Consider the following 24,281-nt stretch of genomic DNA (forward strand, 5'->3'; position numbering starts at 1 on the left):
TTCTTATCAAAAAAAAAATTTGATTGAAAATAAATACGTCAAACCTATTTTTCTTAAATACTAATCACTGGAAAACGCTGGTACATATTTTTAATAAACATGGAAGACAATCAGACCAATCGGACAGCAATAAAATTCAGCTAGGTTCTCAGTTCACCGGATAATAAATGTGAAATGTATTCTAACTAAAGTATATTACAGGACTGTATGCTAGATGTATGTGTTTAGCGAACTTTTCATTTTTTGTTTGTCATCTTTAAAGTTTCCTTAGTTATACACTTTCACTCTGATTGTCGTTAAACATTTTTTTAAAATACTCAAATATTACAAATTACGTTTGCTTTCCGTCCTGAGTCATTTACACGATAGATGGATAGATAGAAAGAAAGATGGAAAGATAGAAAGATAGATGGATAGATAGAAAGACGGATGGAAAGATAGAAAGATAGATGGATAGATAGAAAGATGGATGGAAAGATAGAAAGATAGATGGATAGATAGAAAGGTGGATGGAAAGATAGATAGAAAGATCGATTGATAGGAAGAAAGACCGATGAAAGGATAGAAAGATAGATGTAGTGGAGATAAAAAAAAACTAGTATTAGTAATTGATACAAAAAATATATTGATTTAAAGGATGTCATAATATCAAACATGTTTTTGCATATATATATTAGATTATTTACTTCAGTGCTCATATTTATACAAAATTGATACATTTTTTCATATTAGTCTGGATCTATGCAAGCAATCCAATATTTATAAATTTATATTTTTTAACCTTTTTTGGCGCGCAGAGAGAAAAAGAGAGAGAGAGAGAGCTAGTAGTATTGAAAGCATCTGTTTACGCATATTAGCGGTCAGTTCGTTCTATTATCTTGACGCTAGCTGCGCCTCCTATATCAAGGCTTGTGGATATACTAGGTGGGAGATATATTTATTAAACTTTTTTCAATCCAAAAGTAATTTTTAATGTTGCATTTTCCTTCTTTTTATATATAATTATATATATTTAAATCTGTTCTCCCAGTATATGAGACCAGAGGGATGTTCTTCAATTGTACGAAATGACACTAATCAAACGCCTCTGTGACAAATAAAATTTATGATGTGAACGAAAAAAAGCATGATTGTGATTGTGAATCAATATTGGCAACATATTGGACATGCAAAACGAACATTTCTCCTACTACTTTGACGAGAATAACGATATAAAACGAATCATGAACGATATTGACATAATGCTTTACAGCGTTATTAGGTAATTTTTATCTTTTTTATCTACATGTAAACAATACTATTTCTATAGATCTATATGTATATATTTTAGAAATTATTAGGCTTATTTTGGGACATCGCTAAATAGCAACAAATTTTTTTTTATTTTCAAAAAAAACATGATGATATCGATCTAATTTTATTTCAATGAGCTGGCCTGGAAAAATTTGGCTATGAACATGCATTTAAACCCTATACATATTCGCTAAGGCCTTTTTCCAAGGTCTAAGGGGGGACGTAGGACGCCCCCCCCCCCTTCTATACAGAGATTCAGAACCCCCCCCCCGAGTCTATACCTTCTAGCGTTTATAGGGTTAAACATAAACAACAATCTAAAGGATGAATTTAGTTTCTGTCTCAAATATTGTCTCAACCTTTGTGGGTATTGTGGTATTGTCATAAACACACAGTAATTATAAGAAAAATTCAAAATATTAAAATTATAAATTAAACAGTACTGTAAATTCATTTTTATACACACCTAAAGTTGAGAGCAATGGTGTTGCATTTTTCTTCAAACTTGGTTTTTTCCCCTTATATATCTCCTTCTTTAAAATGGTTTGAGCAATTGCAACTTGAGGAATATACTTTGGAGTCTCCCAACATTAAAAGGTCTAGCGATGCACAATTTTTTGGTATTTTGAAAAAACTCACATTTTTACAAGAAGATTTGTTTTTATACTTTATCACTTTGCAATATGTAGTCCTACTTTTATTAAAATAAACAAACAACTGAACTTGAATGTACTGCAGTATACAATCCTGTGTTTACAATCCATATTAAGTGCCTATCTAATATTCAAATATCTACATTAAACCCCCCCTTAGAAATACGATCACTCTAAATACAAGTGCACAGTGTTATATCGTGATGTATACAACCGACCACTCTATTAATTAATTAATAAGGAAGTTGGTTGTGTACATCTGAGCTTCACCTCTTCGTTTTATTACTCTATGGATACTCTTCTAAATTTCGGGCTCTGAAGTTTCCTTTTCTTGGGGTTACCTTGAATTACAAAACTTATCTCTGTACAGTATACATTATACAATACATATTGGAATCAGGTGTTTTAAAAATAAGTCTCTTTTTCTTCAGTTTTTTGGTGATGAATGTTCAGTTTTTCATCCGCCAGCTTAAATTTGCAAATATAAAGGTAATAAAAAACACATCAAAAAAGATTTATTAAACATTATTTTTTTATTCTTTGTTAGATTACTAGGTGGATAAAAGAGCTAGTTACCTCCTATACTGAATATGAGGCAGAACGATTGCAGGTATATATGCTATCCACACTCAACTGATCAGAAGGTCAAATATATGCGACAATTCTGGTACAAATTGCTGACCAAACCAAACCTCTATAGAGTAAAAAAAAATAAATGTTAGTTCCACAATTATTGAAAATAATATTTTTATAATATTTTAAAAATGTTTTAAGAGCATCAGAATATGCGTGTGGAAATCTGGAAATCTTATAATTACTAGATATTAGATAACTTTGGTCCTAACATAACCTTGCAACAATAGTAAAACTTGTAACTAGAACATAATTTCTATTTTATATGTTTTTAGTACATATTCATTCTGTATGAAGTGGAGAGATGTTATAATTTGAAGATCTAATATGAACATAACTTTCAAATGTTTTTATCTGCAAAGGGAAAAAGTGCAAAAAGAGGACAAGATTGCCAATGTCATAAAGTGATCTTGAAATTCAAATGTTTCTTTTTTGCGAGATTTTAAACTTTATATATTTTTGTGACGCTTTTTATATTTTAGATCGATTGTCCCAATAGCTGTATGTTGATGTACTTCGAACGTGAATGAAAAAAAAGAAAATAAGTGTTTGCCGCAATTTCAAAATTTCTAATCTCTTTATCTTTAAAACCGGATCTTGTAGACCTTATATATTTCAAACTTAACCTAGTATATATACCAGAATTCATACTGAAGGTGTATGGCATCGGGTTGCAAAAATAAAGGGATTAAAGGATTAGAAATTGTGTCCAAAATTGAATTACAACGTTTGAATTTTGTATTTCTTAAAGAACTACTCAGAACCAATTTTTTAATTTGGCTTAAAAAGTTTCATTTTTCAGTTTGATTGAGAATATGATTTTACAATTGATTGAATAATTTTTTAGTTTATTTATTGATTGCAGTATATCCTATACTCTGTATCTATTAATATTTAAAGAGGTAGTTGAACTAGGTACAGCTGGTAAAAGAGGTAGTTGAACTAGGTACAGCTGGTAAAGAGGTAGTTGAACTAGGTACAGCTGGTAAAGAGGTAGTTGAACTAGGTACAGCTGGTAAAAGAGGTAGTCGAACTAGGTACAGCTGGTAAAAGTTCTAGTTTAAGTTGAGATGAACAGTGCACTGTAAACTTCATTTCAATTACCGGTCCGACATTTAATCAACTAGAGTAGGCTGTACTGTACAAATAAGGCAAAACGGGACAGTTCATTAAATTGATGATCTACTTCTAGCATAATTTATGTAAGTTCTGGAGTAAGTAAAGGAACCTAGTTTAACTCTTATTTTTTTCTATAAAATCATGTTTAAAACATTTTTTAAAGATTGTACGTTTGATTCACTCTGATTATCTAAAACTTAAACGTATAACCCTAAATATTGACTCTAAATTGAACAGTTCAGCTTTAATCAAGGTTATTATTCTGGGTTTGTTTCCAACCATATTAGGAACACAATTATACAGGACTCACAATACATTTACCATCAACTAAACATTACACATCCGGGGACCAGTAGTAGTTTATTTACGTAGACGTAGTTCAACCACTGGTTTAAAAGTTTGCTCAGATTAGTCTCCTGAGTTCAACTTCTTCTTTCTATTCATTAAACTCATGGTCTCAGGGTCTAATAAAAAGTTCAACTGATTAAGTTTTATCTATATTATTTCCTAGTTCTTCCAAAATTGTCATACTATTTGAAGTAACCATTTTACTTTTCAAAGAACCACCTGAAAGACGAAATCATTCTGAGTTCCGAATGATTAGATATATATTCAAAGAGAAAGAAATATCGTGAAAATCAGAAAATAAAAATGTAAGATTAAGAAAATCTTCGACGGTAAACGGAATCTACATTAACAACAATAGACTTCCAAGCTGTTTCAAACAAGACTATACTTTTCATTTTTCAATCATCAATTCCCAGGCGACAAAAAAATAACGTTCGGGAACCTTATTTATATTTAATTAAAATCAGTTTCAATCAAAACTATTATTTTAATAAATGAATTGAGTCTTTGCATTGTCGCAAACTCTGATTTACACCCTCAGGTTGAAAAGATATGAGAATTAACAATTTTGGGTTTGGGGCAAAGACTAAAATCTTTTCTTTTTAGGTTTGCTATTTCTGCAGTGTTGACTTGGGAGATGAGAAAACTAGGTAAAGATAAACATAATGGATTTCAGAAATTCCAATACCACACTCCTGTATGCCGAGTCCATTAGCGCCTGATCCAATCAGGGTTCAGTCATGTGTTTGTTGTCTATTCTGAACCAATAGAAATAGTATGGCGGTAACATTTATCTTTCTATCTATCTCATTATCCAATTAGAGTTATGAATCCTTCAAATGGCGCTACCAGTAAATGGAAATATTTACTTCTACTGAAACTATAGTGACCAGTACATCATGCTCTGTAGTCTGTACAGAGCACTATTTATATTGCATATTATAGAGCGATTCTCCGTCTTCTTAAATGTTCTTCTTTAACTAGAAAATTAAAGAACTTAATTGAAAATGTGTTCAGGGTTAAACCTTCTTTAACTTCATGGCTCGGTCAATTATTTTACTAACCCCACCCCGCCTGTTTACACCTTGTAAAAGGGGTGCTTGCACAGAAGAAGAAGAATATTTGAATTATTCTCTTTTTTATTTATTTTGATATGAATATTCTGTATGTGTATTGTGTACACTAGATGACCAAGTAATTTATTTCCTGTCCTATACTTGTTTATATATCTGCTGCACATGTGTTTTTTTAGGATTACACTCTACTGCTCTATGTTTAGTTTTATCAGAACTGAAAAAAAATTAAAATTCGAAAATTGTCGGAGAGGAAGTCCCCCTTGCTTGCATCCAACTCAATATAACTTATTAAAACTCTAGCCACCCTCCTCATCCACCCCCCTCACCCACACACAACAAAAGTGTGTAAATTCTGAATAGAAAACTCATAGCACATATTCTAAGCCTCCAACCCCCCCCCCAAAAAAAAAAAATAGATATGTATACCAAATATCTTACTCCAACTCGCTCTAGAACTCAAGGTTCCTCAATAATACTTCAGTCTGTATCAATCCAGATACAAAGTTATATGTATTCCTTTATGTAATATTACAATTGCACCTCTGGACTTTGAAGAAGGGGGGGGGGGGTGAAAAATAAGTTTTGTTTATTTTCGGTTAAATGTAAAAAAAGGCAACTGTTATAACTGGCAATTGACGGCACAGGAAGACTAGAAAAAATTCTCCGGAAATATCTAAAATTTAAACTTTTTATTAAATCAAATATTCAGAAATCCCTAAACTGTATTCTTTAATCGTTATATTCTATTAAAAACTTTACAAAGCACAATATTACGTCATATTTTCACATACCTATCTTCCTATCTACCCTTATATCTATCTATCTATCCGTGCTTCAACAATGCAGTAAGGCTTGGTCTACCTCAGTGCTTACACTGCCTGAGGATAAGCCTGTGTTTAGTGCCTGAATTAAATTAATATAAAGTTATAAACATTTCAATGCAATCATGTGTTAAAAAACTTTCTAAATGTTTTTTTCTATTTTTCCCCTTTCAACTTTCATCTTCATTTTTCATTTTTTCTTCCAGGCATTTCATACTTTTTATAAAATTCATTACTTTTTTACTTTTTATAGATTTCCTTCTGTCATTATTTCTCTTTTTTTACGTTTTTATTAATTTACTTTAATGATTACAACTTCCATCGCAATCTTTCACACAAAAATTTACCAGCCTTTAGAAAATTTCTCCTTTTAAACTACCCATATAGCATGTACATTGTACATGCTTAGGGCTACCAATTGAGTTTTAATACGTTGATAAAGTAACTTCAAAGTCCAAGAGTTTGTGACACTTCAAAGTTGACCCAGTCTCAAAAATTGAAATTTTTCACCTAAAAATATTCCACGCATTTTTAACTTCACTTAATTTAGTTTAAGTTTTTATTTAGAACCTTCTATTTAATATCAGTGTTTGTTTATTTACATTTCGGAGTAAACAAACTATAAAAGACGGAAAAAACGTTATAAAGACTCACTAAAACGGCGGAGTGATAAATGTTTAAACAGCTGTGACGCATGCATGCGAAAGTTAAATTTACTGTAAGATTTCTAAAAGTAAAAGTAATACATATTAAAAGATAATTGCAAGTTTGAATGTAATTACAAACACCACATTATTTTGTGCTATGATTGGCAAATTAAAGCGTTTTTCATAAACCAAGCCAAGAATAAGAATTTTTTGCACCGCGCGCCCTGTTAATCGGAAAGATCAAATATAAACAAATTTACAAAAAAAAGTTCTTTGTAAATATGAATCATCAGAACTATGTTTAGTATATACTACGCACCCAGTGTACACAGCTGTTATCATAAAGGGTGTCCCAAAAACATGGGAATTCAGTGACGAATTCGATATCGTCTTTATAAATGATTCTTTGATTTAGTAAGTGATACCTACTGAAAAAGCTATAATCTCACAGTGGACTAAGCCAGTGTGGTCGGTCAAATAGGCATAGGATTAGCCCGGGTACTGTAAAAAGTCTGAACGCGCCATGGGACTATGCCAAGAAAATTGACCCCTGTCGTATGTTAGTCTGGTTAGGGCGACGTCAAGAATGTAAGGCAAGGAAAGTCAATTGCGGTTGTGTATACTCTGTGTACATATTGAAACCAGTTCTCTCTGGGCGGAATTTGTAAACAATAATAGATGCATCAGGGTTCGTTTAGTATCCGAGGAGGTTAAAAGCATTAAATTTTGATAATTTTGATAATTCACATAATAGTTTCCTATGACCAGAATATTTCATTGATTTTTTATGTGAATGATGAATCCCATGTCAGGCTTCGACATCCGTCTTGTGTTTACATCAGCGCCCAGAGACAGTACACTGCAGTACTAAAGATGTGTACACTTCTGAAATGACTTTCCTTGCCTTACATCCTTGGGGTCAGTACACGCTGTTATCTGGCAGGCCGGTACAAACTGGGCAGGTCCTGTTCGAATTCAAATTTACACGGGGATAGAGTGATCTGTAAGAGTTTGTTTATGTTTTGACTGCATACGGTTGTACTTAGTAAAACAAGAAAATTACAGTATACAAGCAGAGTAAACTTGTCCGTCTTCGCTGTTCATCTTGCGGAGACATTATAGACACATCTTTACAGTCTTTTACCCTTTTCATAAAATAAACTCTAGCAGACATAATAATATTATGGCTTTCAAAATTAGGTATTACAATGCTAATTCATAACAAAGGCGATATCGAATTCGTCACTGAATTCCCATGTTTTTTTGGGACACCCTGTACGTAAAGATGTTTTATACATATTAGTTAAAACTTTGATGTAAATCGAACAATTTACATTTTATGTACATCGAACAATTTACATTTTATGTACATCGTAAAAGTTTCTATGTACAATATACCAGGAGAGGATTATATTTTACACAAAAATCATCAAACAATAAATAGTAACATGACCAATTTACTCCAAAAATACAAAATGTAATTCCCCGTACATATTTAATACAAAATCAGTGGATAAATTGTGAATCTGATTTCAAATTTACTAAAATACAGACAAACATGGTTTATACCCACAAAGGATTAGTGTTTATAAAGCCTTTGTACTTACATTCAAGGTTTAGGAAACCATTGAAACATTTTTTTCTTTGTAAAATCAATTCGTATGTCATAAAAAAACTTTGTTTAAGGTAAAACCCAAATGTTTGTGTTTAAAGCGTCTCATCCTGTGAGGGTAACCCTGTATGTTATATTGGATTTTTTTTCGGGACTAAACTGAAAATTTACAAAGATAGAATCATTAAAAACTTGAATCTTTAACAATTAGCACGTAGATAATATGGTTATTAAGTATAAAATGGTTATTTTGTTCGTATTTTGGCATTAAAGCTTGGAGATAATCCAATGTGATATGGGCTGCTCTGTATGTGTTCGAATACCGGTCTAAATTTACCTAACTTGCAAGCTGTACCCCTTTTTAAAATGGCCAAACACTCCCTTTTACCTTTCGAATTAAAATCTGCTTCATGAATAATGAATACATGGTTAAGCTTATATATCCTGTACAAATGCTGAGCTAGACTATATATATCTATATATATATGTATATATTATATAGCTATNCTAAAGATAACAAGAAGGTGTCTCTCTGATACCTACATTTCCTCAACCCTCTTAGACCCTTCCGCGACCATCCGCCCTTTCTGATTTTAAGAAATTGAAAATTATTATTGTTAAATACTTAGGTGTTCTTTTGTGTAATTATTTCTTCTTTATGATTATCAAGATAAAAGACTTGATTTTGTTTCTGTCTTACAGGCGCGTTTAAGATACGACAATATTTTATACTTAGTCAGTTAAAGCGTTAGTTTTGGAAACCCTTCACTTACAAACACATAGTTCTTCTTCTTCTTCTTCTTTTTATTAATATATTAAAATATAATTAATATTAGAGTTTGTCCTTAAAACATTGTCCGTTTAAAGTGAATATTTATTTAAATCTAAAGTTGTTTTAGATGCAATGATAATTACTTCTTTTTATTAATATATTAAAATATAATTAATATTACTATTTTTCTTTTATTACTTATTTATTATCATTATTCAAAAATACTTTTGTCTGCCTCTTAGACATAATTGAAAAACTTAGACGTTTGTAAGAGCGTAAGTACTCATTTTAATCCCGTATATGATTATATTCGCGAGAAAAAAAGAAAAAAAAATTGTGTATTCTTAGAAGGAAAAAATGTATAAAGAATTTCATTAAGAATTAAAAAAGAAAGAACATGTGTTTACAAAAAATTTTCACAGAAAATTTCTTTTTAAAGGTTTTAAAAGCTAGAAAAAGAACAATTCTAATGAAGTGACAACGGGTGTTTTCTGAACAATAATTCATTATTTTTTTATCTTTTCTGGATCTTTCACACAATTACCTCCGAGTAAATGAACTTTAAAACTTTCCCTGCATAACTTCACAAGTTTAAATTCTATTTTATTTATGTATTTCAAGTTTTAAAAATATAATGTGTTAGTGTAGTTTCAAATAAGTTGATGAACTATCATAAATATTCAGTTTTGTCTAAACAATTAAATGTTTAGTTCTTAACACAACACAGAAAAATATTTGACGGAAAAATTAGAACATTTTCCGATCTTTCAGATAAACTATGTCCAGTGTTGAAGTAGTAGATGGGGAGGGGAGAGAAAACTATTCAAAAATAATATTAACTAAACCTATGCTAATTCATTTTAACTGGGATAATCAGTCCAGGTGAAAATACAATCAGTTTAAAGGGATTGTTCAGATTTATTAACTAATGAATGAGGTAACAAAAAAGTGAGAGGATTTTAAAATACTTTTGGCGCGTGTTTCTTGTTTGAAGTAATGAATTATATACTCGTGTTTGAAGTATATTATGCAAGATAATGTTTTACAGATATTATTAAAGGGACTTGTTGACGTGATTTCCATTGACCCTCCATTAAAAAATAAGTGCATACTTGATTCATATTTTGAGCAAAAATTACGAAGATATTCTGAAATTTTGATTTGAATTTTCTACTGTGGGTTCTCTTCTCACTTGCGAGAGAAGTAATAAATGGTAAAATTTTTGAGAAAGAAAAACTACAATATATTCATCATTGTTTCTCAGATAAAGGTTACCTTTATGAATGTGAAGGCTCTTTAATTGTGAAGTCCCTTGAAATTAATTTTTAAAAAATCTTACAGTTTAGCATTAACGGAGACTTTGAAAAGATCAACAAATCATAGAATTATTTAACAAAACATTTGTTTCATTGATAAAATAATTAGCATATTGCTAGACATAGATATGTCAAAGATTTGTTTTTAATCTAAAGATAACAAGAAGGTGTCTCTCTGATACCTACATAGATATGTCAAAGATTTGTGTTTAATCTAAAGATAACAAGAAGGTGTCTCTCTGATACCTACATAGATATGTCAAAGATTTGTTTTTAATCTAAAGATAACAAGAAGGTGTCTCTCTGATACCTACATAGATATGTCAAAGAAATGTGAAAGATCTGTTTTTAATTTTATGAAGCTTTTGTGCACTTTATCATTCTTACGCACTTCAGCGTGAATTTCATAATGAACGTGATATAAAGTAATCATCGTGCTATAAAGTTAAATTAGTTAAATTATAGCACGTGTGCTATAAAGTTTTGATTGGTTCCTGGATTTTCTCCAAAAAATAGGATATTTCCAGAATAGTTTTTTTTCAATTAATTGAAAATAAAATTGAAATCATCTTTATTTTGACGCTTTATTTCAAAGCTTATTTGATCTAGAAATAGCCATTGAAATATGACAAGTACACAAACGTTTCATAAAATTACCTATATCACTATTATTTTAGTACGACGTGCTATAAAGTTTTTGGACTTAAATTTTCTCTATATCTCGACGGTTCTCGCCTTTTTAGATTATATTTTGTCCCTCGCTAAAGTTCGGGACACAATTAAATCTGAAGAGGCCTGAACCTCCTCGATAAAGAGAAAATGTCTGTCCAAAAACTTTATAACACTGCAAACCAAAATAGCAGTTTTTTAAAAAAGTTATTCTCAATTCTGAATAATAATTGAGAATATAGCTGTGATTTTATTTTATTATAAACCTAGTGGTGAGCGAACAACGTAAATTGTAAATTTTACAACAGTATTGTAAACCCCTTCAGCTGCCTGGGAAATAAGATATATTCACAGGGGTTGGAAACTTTAGAAAGTTATCAAAACCTAGTTTCAAAACCTAAAAGTCAGAATTGGTCGTATACCATGTAGATGTCGGTAATAGGTAACTTTGTAGATTGAATTCTATAAAGTTACATTTATCCTTTTAAAAAATCAGATATCCAAACCCCAGCTCTTTCTGTGTTAAGTTACCAGCTCAAATGGAAATATCTTCATGATTCTTAGAAGATGGACCATCATTACACAGTAAAACAAACTAAAACATATTAATTTAATTTTACATAATAAAAATTAAAAAATACGTAAAGCAAGTTAGAACATATCTTTTTCAAAAAACAAATTTCTGAATTTTCCCACCTTCGCCCCAAGGATCACAATTTGTTGTAATTTCCTCATGTTTAGGGGGAATATATATACTCTATATAATAAAGCTCTTCGCTCATGTCTAAATATTTATATATTTGTATATATGTTATTTTATAGTTACCCATGGGTACCTTGCATGGGGGTAAAATAGGCTAAATATTTAAAGTTTTTGTTCTAATGCCGATTTTTTAAAATTCCACGCGCAATGCCGGGCACTTTAGCTAGTATTATATATTTATTAATTAGAGGTTTACAAAAAGATTTTTATCTTTAATGTTTGCAAAGTTCATTCACTTCAGTTTTTAACAAAATTATTATCAATTAACGTTTACAGTTAAAGTATGTGGCAGTTATTTATAAGATATGGATAGAAACGTATTTGTTTAATTAGGTTGATATCTTTTGTTTATTTTAATTTTTATTTTATGAAATCCTAGTAGGATTTCAGTCTTATAAGTTTTCAATCATTAACTCCATAACATTTGTTTTCTCAAATTGTCTAATCACTATATCTTTACAATCTTATATGATGTAAACCTTTGATATTTCCATAACCTAACTTAGTGGTCTAACGGAATTCATATTTTGAAATATCAAAATTCTACGACATTGGGTAGCAAAGATATAAAGATTAGAAAAGTAGAGTTTGTGAAAAAAAAACTCAGTTCCTTTAAATTTTTCATACGTGTACTTTAAATCAAAGCTAGATGAGCTACGAGGTCACAAAGTTGTACCAGTGATTTTTCATCGATTTAGAGTAGTTTAGAGTAAATTGTTTTCAATTTTATTTTTCGTTAGGTTTTTTGCTTTAAACCTCCTTCAGCTTTTAACTTAAATGCTACAAAATCTTTTATTAGCGTTCAGCGACCAAACTAATTACAGGTTATCGAGAAGGAGAGATGGTTAAATGTATGTGACATTACTAGTACGACTTAATGACATCGTAGCTCCTCTAGTATTGATCTCAATATACAAGTACGACAAAAGCATAGTTATACGGTTTTCATATAAGAAATTCAAAACAAAAGCTTTGTAATGAAGGCAGTTATAATTGAAAACATAAAAAGGTTTTAATTTGATGTGGAATTGACTTTAGTTTCGCGTGTATTAACCCACCCTGTGAGTATATGTTAGGTTTACAACAATTAGTCACTCGTTGGAATACTTTAAACCAAACTGTTTACACATAAAATAAACATTGACACCACTTGAAAGGCCCAAAATGTCAGGAATGTTTGAGAAAAAAATCAAGATTGTGAGAAAATAGTTTCTTATAAGATCAAAGATCGTGTTTACTTAAAAAAGTGTTCATCTTGAGATTTTCGATAAAAGAAAATTTTGGAGATTCGCAAAATTCCTCCTTCTAAAAGTATATCTATTATACAGAGTTACCCATAAAGAAAATGGCGTCAAGGACGACTACATGGAATTTTTTTCTTTTTTTCTTTATTTGTCTTATGAGTCAGCTGTCCGTCAAAGACAATTTTAAAATGTTTAAATTGATCAATGTATTCAAATAATTTTAGGTAGCAATTTAAGTTTCATGCTTGATAGTGGATTCTGTAAAATTTAAAAAATGCACCAAATTTTACATTCCCGCTTTTTTTGTAAGTTAATGATTTCGGCTGTAATGTTCAGTTTAAGGAAAAATTACAAAGAGAGAGGCAGAGATAGAGACAGAAGTTCTTAGATTAAGAAAAATCAGTATTTACAACAATACTTAATTATGATTTTACTATCTGTTTTGAAAAATGATTTTTTTCCGTTAAAGTATTGTTCATTTGATACTCAGTAACAAGCTAGTTACCTAGGTAACTCTTAAATCTTAAAAGTTTAACTTTTAAGATTTAAAAGAACTATTAATAAGTAGCTTATATATCAACTCCAAACTAAAGATGCATGTTGTATTCTGAACCAGACCTAAGTATAGTTTAGCTTAGTCTTGTATCTTGTAAATAATAATATTTAATCTTATCTTTTGTTTATGCAAACTGAGCTGAAAACTTTAGAACGGATAAACTTTAATCCTGACTTCTTGATCCGAATATCCACTGTGGAAACTTTTCATTTTAGTCCTTAATCCACTCTTTTTCTCTCTCCTTGGATATCCGTTAATTGTTTTCTCCAATGAGAATATTTCTGTTCTCTCATTGGTTGCCCGCTTTTCTCTGATTGGCTGCTACAGTTTCTCAGATGATTAAATATTAATTTGAATTTTATCGTTTTTCATACACTTTTAAGATAATCTTGCAAGATTATGTTAATCTGGAGATCAAGAAAAAGAGTGGATTAAGCCTTAATCCCGATATCCACCATTCAAAAGTTCCCAGCTCTGTTCTAGTAAAACAACTTTAACATTTCGTTCAAGGGACACTGTTGACTGTATACTGCACACTGTAAACTGTACACTTTATACTTTACACTTTACACTGCACATTGTACAATACAGTTTATGGTACAGTGTACAACATGGTTGAATTTTTCTGTTAGAACGACGCTAAAGTTTTAAAGGATACCATAGTTTTAACTTATCCAGTGTCAGATGGGGCACTTTGTATATTACAAAAATACCATATTATTTACAAAATACCAGTATCATGAATCAGACAGGAAAATTCTTTAATTGGGTCGTTTACCTGCAGGTAGTACATGCAGTACGGGGACTCACAAAACTAATTTGAGCTAACCGTGAATCATCTCTAAATGGCGTTAGAGCTGTTTTTAAAACGTAAAATATCATGATCTTAAAGTGCTTTATGGTTTTTTAAAGTACATATTAATTTTTTCAACAATTTAATGCTTATCAGGACTATCTGTTTCCTGTGGTTTTATTAGATCGATATGTAAGGTTAACCATAAAGGATGGGGCTTTAAAAATGACCTCAAATTTTGTCTTCTATATAGTCTCTAAACGCTTGGCTGTAGAAGAAAATACATTTGCAGGAACCCATAAAAAGACTACAGGGTGTCCCAATAAACATGGGAATTCAGTGACGAATTTCGATATCGTCTTTCAAATAATTCTTTGATTTAGTATAGTGATACCTACTGAGAAAGTTGTAATCTGTAAGAGTTTCGTCTGCTATGTTCACATTTTGTTTGTTTATGTTTTGACTGCATACGGTTGTACTTAGTAAAACAAGAAAATTACAGTATACAAACAGAGTAAACTTGTCCGTCTTCACTGTTCATCTTGCGGAGAAATTACAGACACATCTTTACAGCCATTCACCGTTTTCATAAAATAAACTCTAGCAGACATAATAATATTATGGCTTTTGAAATTAGGTATTACAATGCTAATTCATAACAAAGACCATATCGAATTCGTCACTGAATTGCCATGTTTTTTGGGACACCCTGTAGATAAATTTTGTACAGTTTTCTCCAAAGTCTTATCTTTTATGGGTGACCCTGTATATATTGAAGCAACAGATGTAGTTATTTATTGCTAACACACTGTTATAGAGTAATATCTAACTAATCGTTCTGATTTGTCCAGGGATAAGGATAAACTAGAGTTCTCAAGATGGAAAGAACGACAGTTAGCAGAACAAGAACGAATCAGGTATTTTACAATCAGTTCATATTGTACTCTCTCAAAGTGTTCATGTTTTTGTAAATAAAAAATTAATCTGAAGTCCCTAATCTTTGAATCGAGCATTGATCTTCATCGCATGAACATCTACGAATTAACTTAATGCTTCATCGATATTCCGTGGTGGTCGTACACCGGAGGATAACAGAGAATAACATTAATTGAAGGATCAAGCATTGGTCATCAAATTTAGAATTGTCCACTTTGGATATCGATATCAAGCATTCAAGATTAACGATACTTCACACAAAAGTTCCCAGCTCAGGGTTCCCAGCCTTCTTCAAAATAAATACTAAACCTTAGCAGCAGAATTAATTTCTGGTGTGAAATGGAGGATTCTTGTTGTTTTATTTTATTTTTCTTGGACTTCATCAAAACTTTAAATTAACAAGGAACTCACTTATTAAAAAATATGATTTCATTCCACTCAATCTGCACTAAGACCATCTACTTTTGATTACATTAGATTTTCCAGAAAAAGAGAGCGAATTCAAGAATTCATTAAAATTTTCAAACAAAAAAATCAGATTCTTTCAGGCACCTTGAGTCGACCCCTGAACCCCCCTCCAGGCCTCCAAAGAACCCGAACTTGTTTCAGAAAGATCTCAATCCGCAATTTATTCAAAAACAAACGAAACCAGATCTTTTCACTCCTAAACCTTTTACCAGCAACGGCTTACAGCAAAGGTAAAGTCATTAAAGTAAAAAATGTTTTAAACTTAAATATTTACCTTATTTTTGTAGATTAAAGCCTGTTGTTCCACCTAAACCTGTTTTTAAACCAATAACCGAGAACTACCTCAACTGTATGCGAGCTTCAGAACAATCATCCAAACCAAACATTAACCATCGTCTTTCTTCAAAATTATCAATTCAAAATGGCGGATTTTATAAATCTCCCGCCAAAAGTTCAAATATTGAATTCCAACCTGAGGTCAATGTTTCAACAAGCTGTAACATAAATACAGATTATGTAACAGATCGTGCTCGGCTAGTCAGAGTTGACAGTCAGCTATCCGACCGTTCTGTCAGGTAAAATAGAAATAATGAAATAAATTTAAATCAATTTAAACATTTGTATTCCTTTAATTTTAGTAGTGATAGTCACAGTTATGGACTTACCCATCCAAAAGAATCCAACCAAGAAGAAACTAAACTTATCTTATCAAGGAAATTTTAATTTATATATTTTCTAGAAATATCATTATATATATGTCAGCCAATCCGGACTGAAACCTTATAATTCCACTTTTTGCATTATGTTGATAAGCCACTTTTTATAATTAATAATTCAGCCTTAAAGCTTTCATTAAATGCATTAATTAAATGTTTATAAAGTTATAATTTACATTTTTGAAACAGCACCAAGCATGAGCGACGTGAAAGCAATATTGATAATGAAAAATCATTTTCTACACAGAAGTCTTTAAACGACAGGTGGGTCACATGAAACTAACTAAATCTAAGTATGTCTAGACTACATCGAAACAAATTCTTGTTTTGATCAGCAATTAAAATCCCATAGAAATGGTTCAAAAGTAAAGGATTAATTACAGAAAACAGTACTTCTGGATGGGTTTCCATATGCATGGATAAGCATAAACTTAAATTTAACTAATCTGATAAAAGAATATTTCTCTTTTGAAAAACTAAAAATTACAAATGTTTCAGTGATTTGAAAGAAGAGTTGAAAAGAGCTCAGAAAGAGAAATGTCAGCTAATAATCAGAATCAATGCAAAATTAAACATTCTCAGGTAAAAGTTTTAAAAAAAAACTTTTTAAACAAGTTTTTAAGTGGATTCATTTTCAATATGTTTTAAAATATTGTTTTTCGTGTTGGGACATTTCATAAATGGTCATTTTATAGACAGGACATTTTATAGATAAACCATACAATATAAGACATTTCATAGATAAACCATACCATATAAGACATTTTATAGATAAACCATACCATATAAAACATTTCATCGACGGACATTTTATAGATAAACCATACCACCTAAGACATTTCATAGACTGGACATTTAATTACATGGCAATAACAACAATTTTTCTTGGAAAAGGTGTATCAGTTTTTCCCCTACTTTTTTTTTCTTGATATACTATTGAATGCTATTTATACGATTTCGAAAACTTTTTTTCTCTGTACATGAATTTTCTTATCTATCAAATGTCCTAACTTTAAAATGTCCTGTCTATGATTTTGTTAACATTGAAATGGCCAAGTATTCCCATGAAATTTCCCACCACCCTTCTTTTTTTAACAATTAGAATAGGAATTAACTATATTTATCCATTTAAATATTGCAGAGAAGAGAAGGAGTTTATAGAGTCGGAAATCCACGAAAATGAAGATCTTGCAGAACAGGTATATTGTCCATTGTACACTGTACATTGTACAGTGTACAATGTACATCATAGTATACTTTGCAGTACAGTAATAACCAATCAAAGTCTTCAGAGATTTTTTCTTAAAACTCAAAATATCATTGCATAATATCTTAATTTTTAATGAACGTTTTTCTTTCTAACAAGAAACATTTAAATTTAATAAAAAATGCAGTAAATAGGTATTGTTATACTTCAATACAGCTTTGCATCATCATTTCATGTACGCCTTTATTTCAGATTGTTATTTCGACAAGCAATTTGAAAATGGGATTCGAAATTGAAAATTTCTAGCATTTTCGCGAACTTTTCGATTATTACATGTAGATACAGCTTCTCCAGATTGCTATAGTTATCAACAAAGGACTGTACATTTTTTGTTTCTCTTTTAGACCGGAAAATGAAGTAATGGCCTCGCTATTTAAATATGAAAATTGAAAATATGTTTTCTTTGTTTTTGTTTTGATGTGGTACACCCGTCACTAAAAGTTTATCATTAGAGTAGAAACAATATATACAAAAACATTTAAAGATTCTTTCAGTCCTAGGTCTTTAGTTTAAATAAGAAATTTGGGCTCAAATTAAGTTAAAACTTTTATAACGTGTATATTTGATTATTTTGTGACAACATAGTAGTGTTCCAATCAAAACTAATATTCTTAGATTTTTTTTTAATAATCTAGACTGGCGGCCATTTAATGTAATGTCTTCGTCAAAGGAAGTTCAAGTTCTTGTCATAAACTCAAATCTTCTGATTACTATATATTTGCAACCGGATTTTCTAATCGCTATATCTTTAAAACCTGACGGAGTAAACCTTTCTGTTGGTTCTTAACACACACAAATGCACAGAAATCAATCAATAAATCATTTGACTAATCAATTGATCAACCAATTAATTTGTGTTAAGGTTTGTGGTCAGCTGGAGGGGTTAGCAACAATACGAGAGGTTGACAGAATAAGGTACAGTCGTCGTCGTATGTATAAATACTACAAAGACGACTTTTACAATAAATTTTGATTTCTACCAAGCGTTCAATACATATAAGTATGGAAACAAAGAAAACCTGGCAATTATCAGCTTTTCTTTCTTTACTTGTAAATTTGTATTGCAAAAAAGCTTGTTTTAAATTAAAATTTAAAGAGAAAAATCGTCTTTATTGTATTGATATACATGCCGACCATTGTAATATAAGATTTGATATGGACTGATGTATGGAAAATGGAAATTCTCATCGTCTTTGTTTTTCTTTTAAGTTTTAACTATTGAATATTGGTTAAAGATTATATAATTTGCAACTCAACTATTTCTAAAAGACTGAATTGAATATCATTTGGAACAATTTAAAATTGAAAAATATACTGCGACATTCCATGATTAAAGGATAGGAAAACGACGAAAATTCCTTGTTTTCTGGTTTCAACAATTTAAAAGAAATAACAAAGACGACATTCATTCCTGAATAATCTTTATCCAGAGTTATCTGATGCTAACTTTAGTGAATCATGAGTTGGCAACTTTCGAAAAGAGTTGGAGGAAACTACGTTGTTTCTTATAGTTAAAAAATATTGCCTAAGAATTTTTAATTTTGTTGAAATTGTTATAAGCCTAGACTGTTTAGAACTCATTTTAAGAAATAAATCAATTACAAATTACAGTATGCCTAGAGAGATACCGTAAAAAAGTCCACTGTTTTCTGGTTACCAGTGTATATTTAGACGACACATGGACGAGGTAGGAAAGGTGACCAGCCTAGTCCTAGCTCTTAGCTCCAGGCTAGCCCGGCTAGAAGCAGAGGATCCCAATATACAGGTATAATTCATATTATGTACAGTCATAACCAGAAAACTGTGGAATAGACAGATGAAATTTAAGCGAAATGGGTCTATTTGTACTGCGCAATTGATGTTTCTCATGTTTATTGGACTAGAAAACGTCATAAGTCATCTTTATAAAAGTCGTCTTTCTAAAAGTCGTCTTCCTATTCCTATACGTGTGAATCCATATTTTGAATGGAATTCGCATCAATTTGCATTTGAGACCACTATACCAATCAGGCAGTTGCTTAAGTAGTTTGCGCGCTTGCCGCGTTGAACTACAAGAAATAGAGAGAAATTAGTATATTTTTTAGGATAAGGCTTGGTTAAAACACTTTCTTGGACAGGCTAAAAGGGGGCCGAACTCCGCGGCTAAAACAGGATCTCTCTTTGTCTTGTAATTTAAAGCGGCATGCGCGTTACTTTGGCCTTGTGACTATCAATCATAACCTTAAATAGTTGTTGCCTGGAGGTGTGTAAATTGGGGAAGTGTTTATGGGGGTTAAGCATAATTTATTCCCAAATTATAGAAATTAATACTCACGCTTTAGTATTCAGAGTGTAATATCAATTTACTCTTAAGTTCTTGGACACATTGGTTTTTAAATCTAATAATTTAATTTTAAACGGTGGTAGGAGATTATATCAATATAATGGAGACGACTTTTGATTCTAATTTTGAATTATCAAACTTTTAAACACCATGAATACACAAAAATGAAATTAAAAAAGCTACTCTTTAATTGCTTATAAAATTCGAAAAAAGCTTGTTAACAGTCAACACTTAAATAAATTAGTTCTTCTTCATTATATTGATATAATCGCCTACCACCGTAGGACCAGGATGAGATTTTATGGAAGAAGAATAAACTGAGACAGCAACTTGAAGAGGCTAAAAATCTTCAAGAATTATCAAATTCAAGACGACATAATCTTACATCCATCATTTCAGGTTAGATTGACAAATAAACTCCAGGCCATGGTTTTAGTGTTTGGTTGTAATAACATAATTTAACAGGGTTCTGATCAGATATAGGTCTATCCATGGTTATAGTGTTTGGTTGTAATAACATAGTTTAACACGGTTCTAATCAGATGTCTATTCATGGTTATAGTGTTTGGTTGTAATAGCTTAGTTTAACATGGTTCTAATCAAATATAAGTCTATTCATGGTTATAGTGTTTGGTTGTAATAACTTAGTTTAACAAGGTTCCGATCGGATATAAGTCTATTCATGGTTATAGTGTTTGGTTGTTATAACATAGTTTAACATGGTTCTGATCGGATCTAGGTCTATCCATGGTTATAGTGTTTGGTTGTTATACAGGGTGTCCCAAAAAACATGGGAATTCAGTGACGAATTCGATATCGTCTTTTTAAATAATTCTTTGATTTAGTATAGTGATACCTAATGAGAAAGCTGTAATCTGTAAGAGTTTCGTCTGCTATGTTTACAATTTGTTTGTTTATGTTTTGACTCCATACGGCTGTACTTAGTATAACAAGAAAATTGCAGTATACAAACAGAGTAAACTTGTCCGTCTTCACTGTTCATCGTGCGGAGACATTATAGACACATCTTTACAGTCTTTTACCGTTTTCATAAAAGAAACTCTAGCAGACATAATAATATTATTGATTTTGAAATTAGATATTACAATGCTAATTCATAACAAAGACGATATTGAATTCGTCACTGAAGTCCCATGTTTTTTGGGACACCCTGTAACATAGTTTAACATGGTTCTGATCGGATCTAGGTCTATCCATGGTTATAGTGTTTAGTTGTTATAACATAGTTTAACATGGCTCTGATCGGATCTAGGTCTATTCATGGTTATAGTGTTTGGTTGTTATAACATAGTTTAACATGGTTCTAATCGGATATAAGTCTATTCATGGTTATAGTGTTTGGTTGTTATAACATAGTTTAACAAGGTTCTGATCGGATACAAGTCTATCCATGGTTTTAGTGTTTGGTTGTTATAAAATAGTTTAACATGGGTATGAGTCTATCTATGGTAAAAACTGATCTCGACGTCATTATTTGGATCCTTTATGTAGTTACATGTATATTCATTCATATTTTTAAGACACTCACGATAGTCAATAAATTTTGCGTCCATTGACAGTGTATCTTTATAAAACAAAAAATATACCTTTCGTCTAGTCTAAACTCCTGACAGCTTATCACGTACAAATCATCACTTACAATCAAAAAATAAAATGGAGAAAAGATTGAATGTTGTTCATTTATTAAATCATTTCAATAGAGATTCTTAATCCTCTCAATTTTATTTGGTCAAACATGATTAATTTAACGACGTGTTATAATTTTTTTTTGACAGATATTTTCTTTTTATCAAGAAGGTTCAAGCTAAAGTTCAGGACAAAAAATATAGTAAAGAAAAAATATCTGTCTAAAAACTTTATAGCACTGCGAACCAAACACAGCTATTTGAGTTAAAATAACATCAAATTCACATAAGATTGGAATAATGTCGTCTTCCCATTACACCGTTTTATGGGTCTCACTGTATGGAAAAGATATATATAACAGGATATTTGGATACAGTGTGGACTCATAACTTAGATGTATATTTAACAGGATATTTGGATACAGTGTAGACTCATAACTTAGATATATATTTAACAGGATATTTGGATACAGTGTGGACTCATAACTTAGATATATATTTAACAGGATATTTGGATACAATGTGGACTCATAACTTAGATATATATTTAACAAGATATTTGGATACAGTGTGGACTCAGAACAGATATATATTTAACAGGATATTTAGATACAGTGTGGACTAATAACTTAGATATATATTTAACAAGATATTTGGTTACAGTGTGGACTAATAACTTAGATATATATTTAACAGGATATTTGGATACAGTGTGGACTCAGAACTTAGATATATATTTAACAGGATATCTGATACAGTGTGGACTCATAACTTAGATATATATTTAACAGGATATTTGGATACAATGTGGACTCAGAACTTTCACCGTTATTTAGATGAAAAATCAAGGTAACAAATATTTAAATGAAAAGTTTAACCCACAAACAATACTTTTTCTACCAATGTATTAAAATTTTAGGCTGATTTTGGAAATGAAGGAAATCCAGGATAAAATTAAGCTAGGAGAACAGCAAATACTGAACTTAGAGCAGCTTTAACTGGAGAACAGCAAATACTGAACTTGGAGCTGATTTAGCTGGAAAACAGCAAATACTGAACTTAGAGCATCTTTAACTGGAAAACAGCAAATACTGAACTTCGAGCTGCTTTAGCTGGAAAACAGCAAATACTGAGCTTTGAGCTGCTTTAGCTGGAAAACAGCAGATATTGAACTTATAGCAGCTCTGGTTGGAAAACAGCAAATACTAAACTTAGAGCAGCTTTAGCTGGAGACCAGCAAATACTGAACTTAGAGTTGCAGCATTAGTTGGAGAACAGCAAATACTGAACTTAGAGCAGCTTTAGCTGGAGAACAGCAAATACTGAACTTAGAGCAGCTTTAGCTGGAAAACAGCAAATACCGAATTTAGAGCAGCTTCAACTGAAACTTATTCTGGCAAATATTCCTCTTACTCATTTTATAACAGCTCCTCTTTCCAGGGTTTTATTAAAATTTCTACTGTGATATGTTTATGGCAATATGTAATAATATTGTTAGCTGCAAATAACTATTTATGCGTTTAAACATAAATAAAAAGTTTTTCAATGCACTTTATTATTTTTAAAATGTAATGTTTTTTCTATACTTACAAATACAAAGAGTATTTTTACTATTAAATGTCTGTTGGTTTGTTTGTATCAAATAACCGTTAAACGGCAGAAGTCAATAGACCTGTATTTTGTGGCTCACTGTTCTATGAAAGGTTAAAATAGATTAACTGTTCCAAACAATTTAGATTTTTCTTAAAACAGAAAGTTCTGAAAAATCAGAAATTGTTATTTCTTGATAATGTGCTGTTTATTAAAATAATAATTTTAACAGAAAACCTACAAAACAAAACAAAAAAGATTCAGCAATTTAAAGAAAAAAAGAATTTTTAAACATTTCACTTTTTTTACTCATTCATCGAATACCTACAACGAAAAAAATCAGATTTACGTAAAAGAATTCAGAAAATTTCCGGTGTACAAAAGATACTATAAAACTTTTCGTTTCGTAACCTGGAAATTTTCTGGTTTCCATGAAGTAGACCATAAAATATTCCGGTTTATGTGAAGAAAAACGGATATTTGTCTACTTTTTCCTCGTTTCTATTAAAAAGGCCGTAAAGTCAATTAGTTTCCATTATAAAGACCGTAAAATCAATTAGTTTCCATTAAAAAGACCGTAAATCAATTAGTTTCCATTATAAAGACCGTAAAATCCATTAGTTCTCATTATAAATACCGTAAAATCAATTAGTTTCCATTAAAAAGACCGTAAATCAATTAGTTTCCATTAAAAGACCGTAAAATCAATATAAACAGGATAATCCATATTCCATTGCGTTAACTGCAAATCTTCAATAACACACTTTTAAAAAAGACCTACAGGGTGAGGCGGGCAAAAAAATTGAATTCTTTGTCGGCCTGATAGTCGGCCTGAATTTACATTTATTTTTCTAATTTGATTTCTCATCGGCAAATTGAAATCAGGCATTACGTAATTTTACAAGATGAAAAACGTATTTGCTGAAGTGCCCGGCATTACCCAGGTACTACCGTGAACAGTTAAAAAACGTGTGTTTGTTGTCTATTCTGAACCAATAGAAATAGTATGGCGGTAACATC

At 30.8% G+C, this 24,281-nt stretch overlaps 1 protein-coding gene across 6 annotated transcripts; it reads left to right on the forward strand.

The window, feature by feature from the left end:
• Nucleotides 1–1,033: 1,033 nt before the first annotated feature.
• On the forward strand, nucleotides 1,034–23,221 carry LOC111715705 (uncharacterized). Of its 6 annotated transcripts, XM_023491072.1 has the most exons (16): nucleotides 1,038–1,261; nucleotides 2,378–2,435; nucleotides 2,494–2,556; nucleotides 4,653–4,696; nucleotides 15,167–15,232; nucleotides 15,800–15,949; nucleotides 16,007–16,294; nucleotides 16,358–16,432; nucleotides 16,625–16,699; nucleotides 16,934–17,017; nucleotides 17,577–17,634; nucleotides 18,565–18,617; nucleotides 19,374–19,467; nucleotides 20,310–20,424; nucleotides 22,463–22,520; nucleotides 22,591–23,221. In XM_023491072.1, exons 1-16 carry the CDS (start codon nucleotides 1,167–1,169, stop codon nucleotides 22,667–22,669), a joined length of 1,455 nt encoding a protein of 484 aa, XP_023346840.1. In that variant the 5' UTR covers nucleotides 1,038–1,166; the 3' UTR covers nucleotides 22,670–23,221. The 6 variants fall into 6 exon arrangements, with proteins under 6 accessions (XP_023346846.1, XP_023346867.1, XP_023346853.1 ...); XM_023491078.1 differs by lacking the exons at nucleotides 22,463–22,520; nucleotides 22,591–23,221 and adding an exon at nucleotides 22,178–22,411 and having other exon boundaries at nucleotides 1,034–1,261; XM_023491085.1 differs by lacking the exons at nucleotides 22,463–22,520; nucleotides 22,591–23,221 and adding an exon at nucleotides 22,034–22,171 and having other exon boundaries at nucleotides 1,036–1,261.
• Nucleotides 23,222–24,281: the final 1,060 nt, after the last annotated feature.

The sequence above is a fragment of the Eurytemora carolleeae genome, unplaced genomic scaffold (genome assembly GCF_000591075.1).
Source record: "Eurytemora carolleeae unplaced genomic scaffold, Eaff_2.0 scaffold14, whole genome shotgun sequence".
NCBI classification, from domain to species: domain Eukaryota; kingdom Metazoa; phylum Arthropoda; class Copepoda; order Calanoida; family Temoridae; genus Eurytemora; species Eurytemora carolleeae.

Excerpts from the sequence above, each read along its gene's own strand:
- LOC111715705 (XM_023491072.1), top strand. The coding sequence starts at position 1,167 with ATGCAAAACGAACATTTCTCCTACTACTTTGACGAGAATAACGATATA. Across the intron at positions 16,700-16,933 it reads CAGAAGTCTTTAAACGACAG|TGATTTGAAAGAAGAGTTGA; the intron begins GTGGGTCACATG and ends CAAATGTTTCAG. Across the intron at positions 17,018-17,576 it reads GCAAAATTAAACATTCTCAG|AGAAGAGAAGGAGTTTATAG; the intron begins GTAAAAGTTTTA and ends TAAATATTGCAG.